This window comes from Ammospiza nelsoni, chromosome 6, assembly GCF_027579445.1.
Source record: "Ammospiza nelsoni isolate bAmmNel1 chromosome 6, bAmmNel1.pri, whole genome shotgun sequence".
In the NCBI taxonomy this organism is placed as follows: domain Eukaryota; kingdom Metazoa; phylum Chordata; class Aves; order Passeriformes; family Passerellidae; genus Ammospiza; species Ammospiza nelsoni.
In genome coordinates, this window is record NC_080638.1 from 5,523,780 (window position 1) to 5,532,970 (window position 9,191).

The window sequence follows — 9,191 nt, forward strand, 5'->3', positions numbered from 1 at the left end:
GCCGGGTCCGGGGTCGGGATTCTCTGGGCGCCCCTGACGAATTTTTTTGTCAGAAGAGACCCCCCTGGACCGGCGCCTTGGTGGACGGAGGGTTCCCTGCATCTCCTGCTTCAATTAAGAGGTATTTTAATTGTTTATTGGTCTTATTGGTAGGGAAACGGGGGTCAGACGTGACCGCCCGAAGGGAAAGCTGGGGGACGCCCCGGTAACGAATCCCAGCTGGGTTAAAACCCCAGCATTGGGTTGCTAGCATTGGGTTGCTAGCATTGGGTTGCTAGCATTGGTTTGCCAGGGTTAGATTCCCGGCATTGTTTTTGTAGAGAAAAGGATAAAGTCCTGCTACTGGGTGAGAGTCCCGGTAATAGAAACGCAGGTTAAAGTCCTGCCACACTGGGTTAGAGTCCCGGTAATAGAAACACAGGGGTAAAAAAAAAAAAAAAAACAAACAAAAAAAAAAAAAAAACAAAAAAAAAAAACAAAAAAAAAACAAAAAAAAAAAAAAAAAGAAAAAAAAAACAAAGAAGAGGGAGAACGCAGGTTAAAGTCCTGCTGAAAGGAGTATTTGTTTATCTTGGTATCTTTGGTTCGTTTATACTGTATGGGAAACTGTCTCAACATTGTGTTTGATGTTATAATACTGCGATAATACTGCGAATTAAGGGTTAAGAACTGAGACTGCTATCTGAGAGGTTTGTCGGCCGGTGATCTTCTTGTGTCTGTTCTATGTGTCTGTTGCAAAATTTTACAGGAAACGCCTTGTCACTCTCTTTGTAATCTTTTAGAAGAGAATCAGTTGATAGACATCCGGAAGAAAATTGTCACCCCCTGCAATTGTTATATTGTCTACGGCTGCGATTGTATGAATCTGGCAAACCGGTGTCTCATGGTCTGTAAGCGACCTCTTGTGACCAAACCTGGTAAAACAGTCTGTTCTGATATAGACCATAAGGTAGGAACTATTTTATAAAGGTGTGTGGGTATGGCTGAGAGTGAATGAGACGCAGCATCGCTGCGACGCGAGAAGCCAGGACAAAGCGACTGAAAATTGTGTGTGAAGTGTTAAACCAACACAGGGAATAACTATGGGAGGTCAACAGAGTACGAAGTGATGTATGCTGACATGTTCTTTACCCTAAGAAATAAACAGGAGTGGCAAAGAGAGTGCGGGGTAAACGTAGCACCTCAGGGCCCCCTGGTACTCGCCCTGGAAAAGGATAAGAAAGGTTCGAAGCCTAAAGAACGTTGCTGTGATGCATGTAGTAGAAATGAGAAAAAGCAGAAAGCAGATGCCAGAATTTTGGTGGCAGCAGTTCAAGAATTGCAGACAGTTTTGAATACAGAAAATTTGCAGGGAAAGACAAACAGTGGATGCCAGGATCTATTCTTAGGAACACAAGACCTGTGCATTTTTCTCGCAGCAAAAAAAAAAAAAAAAAAAAAAAAAAAAAAAAAAAAAAAAAAAAAAAAAACCACTTTAAAAATTCTTGCCCCACTTTGAAGGGTGCGGGACCTACCTGTTTTTATTGTCATAAAAAGGGGCACCTGCAAAAAATTGCAGAAAGAAACAGAAGAAACAGCAAGATGAGAAAACTTCTCAGGAGAATCAGAAAGGGCAAGAGTTTTGTTTAACGAAGAGGATCGAATTACACCTAGAAGAGCCCTTGATAATAAAACTAAGAGTAGGTCCTCAGAGTGAAGAATTTGTATTTTTAGTAAATACAGGAGTTTCTCGGTCAACAGTGATGAAATTACCCCAGGGATGTGAGATCAGTTGTGAACAAATCTCAGTAATCGGAGTTACAGGAGAAGCTTTCCCTGTTCCTGTAATAAAAGGAGTAAAAGTTGAAACGAATGACAAATTTGGAGTAAATGATTTATTGTTGATACCAGAGGCCGAGGAAGATATGTTAGGCAGAGATCTAATAATAGCCCTAAATTTACAGATACAACCCTGTGAAGGAAAACTTGAAATTCATTCTTTACCTGAAGAAGACAATCTAGAAATTAATGACATGGGTTGGCATCCAGGTGAGGTAGAAAAAGGTTTAGAGTGAAGGAGTCTGGTCCCTTTAGTCCCTCCTGGTCGGGGCAAGCCTGTGGATTTTAAAAAGGCAAGAAGGGACTATTTATACAGACTCCAAATATGCTTTTAGTGTAGTACATACTTTTAAAGAAGTTTGGAAGGAAAGGGGACTTAAGGATAATAGAGTCAGAAAAATAATTTGGCTGATAAAAAAAAAGCAGAAGAGCGACCTCAAGAAAAGGAGATACTAAAATCATGACCTTACAAAAATAAAAATAGAAATCCAGCAGGAGACTCTTTCCCTCCTGCTAGTAAAATTGGTAGCTATAAGGAAATTAGGAGCAACATTTAAGGAGGAAAAGTGAGTTTTTCTTGATAGAATTATGATGCCAAAACCAGTGGCACATTAGATCTTAGGTAACTTGTATAGACGGACATACTGGGATAACAAGAGCCTTTTGTGATCACCTTTTAAAATTTTTTTGGTGTATGGGGATATTTGAAATTAAAAGGCAAATTACCCAGAGGTGTCTCACCTGTTAAAAGGTAAATAAGAAGGTGTTTAAAAGCCCTCCCTCTGGAGGATGCAAAACAGCCTAGCGGCTATTTCAAAAGATCCAGGTTAATTCTGTAGACTTGCTTAAAGTAGGTCGGTGGAAATATCTGTTAATTATAGTAGATCAATTAACTCAGTGGGTTAAAGCACAGTTCAAACAGTACTTTTGGTTAATGCGGGAGCAACCTTTTCGGTTTTAAATCAAGAATTGGTACCTAAAAGTGATGAATTTGTACAAGTTGTGGGAGCAACAGGCCAACCAGAAAAGGCCAACCAGAAAAAGCTTACTTTTTGAAACCTATCAAATACAAAATTGGGAAACAAATGGGAATACACCAGTTTCTGTATTTGCCAAATTCGCCAAAACCTCTACTAGGGAGAGACTTACTAGAGAACTTGGGAGCCATAATAAAGTTCAAAAGGGACAGATTTGAATTTCAAGTAAAAGAAGAACAACTGATTACAGCCCTAAGCCTAACAATCAGTTGTGTGAAACCTAAACCTGAGAATCACAATTTTGAGCGAGTCCTGAGCGAGGCATACCCATTAGTATGGGCTACTGATATACCTGGAAAATCAAAACAAGCAGCACCGATTGTTGTTGAACTTAAAGACGGGGCAAGACCGGTGGTAAGAAAACAATACCCTTTGAGAATAGAAGACAGGAAGGGGATTGAGCCCATAATCAAAAGGTTTCTGGAACTGGGGTTATTGGTAGAATGCGAATCGGATTTTAATACACCAATCTTGCCAGTAAAAAAAAAACCTAATGGAGCTTATAGACTAGTTCAGGACTTGAGAGCAGTAAACGAAATAACCAAGATATTACATCCTTTGGTTGCTAATCCATACACGCTTTTAACTAGACTCAAGGATAATTTGGCCTGGTTCACTGTATTAGACTTGAAAGATGCATTCTTCTGCCTTCCCTTAGCTCCCGAGAGTCAAAAGATTTTTGCCTTTGAATGGGAATCTGTAGATAAAGGAAGAAAGACCCAACTTACCTGGACGGTATTGCCCCAAGAATGGGCGAACTCCCCTACGATTTTTGGGAATCAGTTAGCCAAAGAATTAGAACAGTGGGAAAGGCCGCTGGGAGATGGCACCCTTCTGCAATACGTAGATGACCTCTTAATAGCAACAGTGACAGAGGAAGAATGCATTGAATGGACTATTTCCTTGTTAAATTTCCTGGGTTTAAGTGGATACCGAGTCTCTCAACAGAAAGCACAGCTGGTGCAAAAAGAAGTGGTGTACCTGGGATACGAAGTCTCCAGAGGACAGCGATCCCTGGGAACAGCTAGGAAAGAGGCCATCTGTCAAATGCCTAAACCAGAGACAGTGAGAGATCTGCGCGCCTTTCTGGGGATGACAGGTTGGTGTCGGCTATGGATCTACCAGTACGGGATACTCGCTAAACCACTGTACGATTTGTTGAAAGAAACTAAGGATGTTCTAGTTTGGACTCCCGAGGCAGAAGGGGCCTTCAAGAAGTTGAAGCTGGATCTAATGAGAGCACTGGCTTTAGGTCTCCCAGATGTATCAAAACCATTCTGGCTGTTCTCCCATGAACGACAAGGGATGGCCCTAGGAGTCCTGGCACAGCAGTTGGGAACACACAAGAGAGCTGTGGCCTACTTCTCCAAGCGATTGGATGAAGTAAGTAAAGGATGGCCAGGCTGTCTGAGGGCAGTGGCTGCAGTGATAATTAACATAGAAGAGGCCAGAAAGCTCACACTGGGCCAAAAGATGACTGTGTTAGTATCTCACACTGTGTCGGCTGTGCTGGAACAGAAAGGCAACCATTGGTTGTCCCCTTCCAGATTCCTAAAATACCAGGCCATCTTGGCTGAATCAGATGACGTAACCATTCAGGTAACTAACATTGTGAACCCAGCTTCATTTCTAGAAGGGAGAGCCCCAGCAGAACCCATCGAACACGACTGCCTGGAAACAATTGAAGCCGTCTATTCCAGTCGCCCAGATCTCAAAGAAGAGCCGCTCGAAGGTGCGGACAACTGGTTCTCAGATGGCAGCAGCTTCGTGAAGCAAGGAGTAAGAATGGCTGGCTATGCAGTCACCACTACAGAAAGGGTAATTGAGTCAAACCCCTTGCCTGCAGGGACCTCAGCCCAAAAGGCAGAGCTGATAGCTCTGACCCGAGCCCTGGAATTGGCAGAAAACATGCAAATTAATATATGGACAGACTCTAAATATGCCTTCTTTGTTGTACATGCTCATGGGGCCATCTGGAAAGAAAGAGGACTATTGACTACACAAGGAAAAACAGTCAAACATGCAGAAGAGATTCTGTGATTGCTAGAGGCGGTCCAACTCCCAGCACAAGTGGCCATAATGCATTGTAAAGGACATCTGAAAGGTAACACTATTCCAGAAATAGGGAACAGGAAGGCAGATACAGAAGCTAAATTGGCTGCCACAAGGAAAAGAGAAGTGGAAATAGTGGCCCTAATACCAGGAGAGCTGGATACCAATATCCAGCCAGAATACCAAGAATCAGATCATAGATGGATTCAAAAGAATAAAGGTAAACTGTTAGACAGTGGATGGGGACAATTAGAAACAGGACAGTTGATAATACCAGGGAACATAATGTGGCAGATTGTGAAGGCGGAGCATGAAAAGGCCCATTGGGGTCTAGATCCGCTTTATCAACATTTGCGAGCCAGGATAGCAGGACCGAAATTATTTACTACTGTAAAGCACGGCACATCCCAGTGCGAGCGGTGTCTGAAAAATAACCCGAACACAGGAACCAAAGTACATCAAGGAGCCATAAATCGAGGTAAATTCCCAGGTGAAGTATGGCAAATTGATTTTTCTGAACTCCCAAGAAAAGGGGGGTTTCGGTATTTGTTGGTACTAACTGATACATTTTCTGGGTGGCCTGAAGCATTCCCTTGTAGGACAAATAAGGAAAGAGAAGTGACTAAAGTACTGTTGAATGAAATTATTCCACGGTTTGGGGTACCAAAGAGCATTTCTTCGGATAGAGGTACACACTTCTGTGCAAAAGTGGTGAGAGCAATAAGCAAAGCATTACAAATCAAATGGCAACTACACACACCTTATCGTCCACAGGCCAGTGGGCAAGTGGAAAAGATGAATCATCTCATCAAACAGCAAATTGCCAAAATATGCCAGGAGACTAATTTGCAGTGGTATCAGGCTTTGCCTATTGCACTGCTTAGGCTGAGAGTCAAACCAAGATCAAAAGAAAAGTTAAGCCCATTTGAAATTTTGTATGGTAGACCTTATGCTATGCAAGTTGTAAATGGGGACGCTATAGACCAAATCGGTAATCAGTATATTTATGATTATGTAATTACGGTGGGGAAACAGTTTGATAAGAATGCTACTGTGGTGATAGGGCACCAACCTAAACAACCCGACTGCAAATTGCATCCGTTTAATCCCGGTGATTGGGTGTATGTTAAGAATCTTTTAGGAAAACCCCTACAAGAGAAGTGGGAGGGACCTTTCCAAGTACTGCTGACTACCTTCACTGCGGTTCGGATCAAGGAGCGACCCACGTGGATCCATTACTCACGAGTCAAGAAAGCTCCGGAGAATAAAAAAGAGGAGCAGACATCATGATCCTGACTCCACCTCAGATCTTCACAACCCTGATCATTGGACTAATGATAAGTATAGTGCTTCCCCAAGACTCTTCCCCAATAGACCCATGGTCTCATGCGCACCAGTGTATCCACCCAGAGTTGGGAACGAGAGGGCCCTATTTCGAGGTTTATGCCTTACGTAACAATCAGCCATATGCAAGTGAAGTGTGGGATCAGCCCTCCATGGTAGCATACAAGGGAGACCAAGTCCAAATTGGGTGTCGAGAACTTGACCCAGAGGAAGGGAAAACAAGGCGGCTAGTATTAACAATTAAACCCTTGATGCCAGCCTTTAAACATAACCTAATTACCTTTAGTCCAGTGAAAATGGGCAGGCCCACAGTCTGGATCCAGCAAAAGGGCCCAATTTCATGTCAGTGGAGCGACTTCAGGGAGGATCCACCTGGATCACAACAACCGATAAAGGGGGTGATTTATAGAGAAGATTCACTTGGGGAGCTACGCCCTCAAAACATAACCTATGACCCTCACCCCCTTCTCCATTCTCCGGGAGAAATTGTAATATCTAGTGGTCCTGAGGGAGGAAAAGCACTGTGTGAGATGGCATTTAGATTGGATCAGTCAATGACGTTCACATGTGAAAGGGAGTTGAAAACACTGGGACAGGATATTAGCTCCCTCGGGCGTGCTCTCGGGCGTGCTGTCGATTATAGGATACAATTACCAGAAGACGTGATCCCATTGTATCCAGATCTAGACTTGCCTCAAGAAACCACCCTACCAGTGGAGTGTAAAGCAGTACACAACCTAACCTTTATAGGGCCTCAGGTGATAAGAAAATCTAACGAACTAAAATTATTGTTAGACCCCACTTATTCCCTGAAAAAGGTGCAAATGAACATTCACACCAATATTACTTATTTGCAAAAGGATTGCCGACCATTTATACAGCAAAGCCTTAAGGGATGGAATGCATGGCTAGCGACAAGGTCTCATCACAGAAAAACAAAAAGAGATCTAAGTGGGTGGATTGGCACCGGATTTGGCATAGTAAACACAATAGATCAAGAGGTATTAGTAAACAAATTAAGTACCGTCACATCGAGCTTAGGAAAGCTTAAGGTGCCTCTCAGTACATCCATGCTTACATTAGCTGAAACACAATCGCTAGTGGTGAAATTACTAACCATGGTAGCGAACCACACTGCAGAGGATTTTGTGAAGCTCGCTAACTACACAGGGGAGCTTGGCAAAGACATTGCACTCGCTATCCAATGCTCTCAGACGCAACAATGGGTACAGTCAGTAGCGGCAGGAATAATGAGAGAAGGAACGGCAGGTATATTACCTCAAGAAATAAGGGAAACAATATTAAAGGACAATCATACTACACGATTTGAAAGGGACCATCAAGCTTGGTGGCAATTAGTAAACTTCACTTACGAACCTCAACAAGAACACGTTGAAGCTTATGTCCTCACCATTAGTGCGGCAGAGGAAAGAGGTATCTTTCCCATCCTCACTTTAGGGACAATACATCAAGATATCATTGTCAGGCCAATAAACCATAACGTCTGGGCCAGTTATGATTACACCAAAAATAAGTGGCAATCGGTTAGCACAGAAGCATGCATCCCTAGAGGACAATTAGGCTATGTTTGCGAAAATGCTGTGGTAGAAGCCGAAGATTTATGCTTAGATGTTGAAAATAGCGTATGTACCTTAGAAATGCTTCCGCATGATAGAACACAATCACAAGTTTACTATATAGGAAATGGGTGTGCTTGCGTAAGGACAGCTTGTGACAACGTCACTATAGATAATTGCCTAGAAGAGACTAACAATACTAACTTTTGTGTATGCAACTTTACCAAGATCATAGGTTGTGATTTTCATTACACTGTCCCAATAACTACCCAACAGCTAATTAACGCAAATTTCAACCTATATCAAGAGATACCGAAATTACAAATAGGGATGGACGTCAAAAATTCTCAAAGCAATGCTTGCACACCCTAAAGTAAAGAAATTGGTGCAAAAGGTGAATCAAACAACTAAACGAATGGTATGGCAGATAGAACACAATTCAGAAAGGATAAAGAACGTCCTGACCGAAGTAGAACAAGTAGGCCAGCATCACTGGTGGGACATCTTTACAGGATACTCCCCAACAGCTAAACAGGTCTTCCATTACCTGGTGCACCCAATGCTAGTAGTAATTATAGCTTTGTTATTACTAACTCTTACAAACATTTGTTTGTGGTGGAGACTAAGGGGCATAATGAAGAGGACCCAAATGATTTGGGCAATGGCACGAGCCTATCAGCGTCCTGTGGGACGAGAACTTGACGAAAGAATTCGTAAGCTATAAGAAAAGGGGGGAATGAAGCCCCAAAGCAGATAGCCTCCAAGAAATAATGAGTTAAAACATAGAATGTGAGGCATTTGAAGAAGGCATAGTATTAGGAAACACATAGAGCAATTAATCAGCTAAAGCATGAAACACAATGACAGGAAGGAGATAGGGATAGGGGGAACTGATGGGCTAAGCATGTTCAGAGCCAACAATGTCAAACTGACCCTAAGAACTTTGCCAAGCCATAGAGACCAAGCCAAGTACACCGGGAATTGACCAAATTAGGGAAGAGGTTCAAAAGTTTAAAGAGGAAGAGTCATCGGAAAGACCCCGTCTATGATGAAGGCAACAGGAACGACCACCCGAAAATTCCCCAAAAGAGATGTCTCCACCTACGCTCCGCCTACACCACGCCCCATATGAATATGCATGATTATGTATCTGATCTGATGTAATCCTATACCCAAAATTGTATATAAGGCTTGCTTTTGCTATGTGAACTCAGAAATCCACTTCGTGATTTCTCCGACGCGTCGTAATAAAATACCTCCGGCTTATCTGACTTAGGCTGAGTCTCTTAAGCAGTTATTCTCGCCTTTTGGGGCAAAATTCGGCATCAAAACAAAACACACCTGCCCAGCTTATAGATTGCAG

At 42.6% G+C, this 9,191-nt stretch overlaps 1 protein-coding gene across 1 annotated transcript; it reads left to right on the forward strand.

Moving 5' to 3' along the window:
• Positions 1 to 4,128: 4,128 nt before the first annotated feature.
• Positions 4,129 to 5,270, forward strand: LOC132075092 (uncharacterized). Its single transcript, XM_059475267.1, has 2 exons — positions 4,129 to 4,673; positions 4,841 to 5,270. Exons 1-2 carry the CDS (start codon positions 4,161 to 4,163, stop codon positions 4,943 to 4,945), a joined length of 618 nt encoding a protein of 205 aa, XP_059331250.1. The 5' UTR covers positions 4,129 to 4,160; the 3' UTR covers positions 4,946 to 5,270.
• Positions 5,271 to 9,191: the final 3,921 nt, after the last annotated feature.

What these genes read in the sequence shown, in the direction of transcription:
- LOC132075092 (XM_059475267.1), top strand. Translation starts at nt 4,161, where the DNA reads ATGGCCCTAGGAGTCCTGGCACAGCAGTTGGGAACACACAAGAGAGCT. An exon ending in CAGTCACCACTACAGAAAGG is followed by an intron (nt 4,674 to 4,840) that starts GTAATTGAGTCA and finishes CTGGAAAGAAAG; the next exon opens with AGGACTATTGACTACACAAG.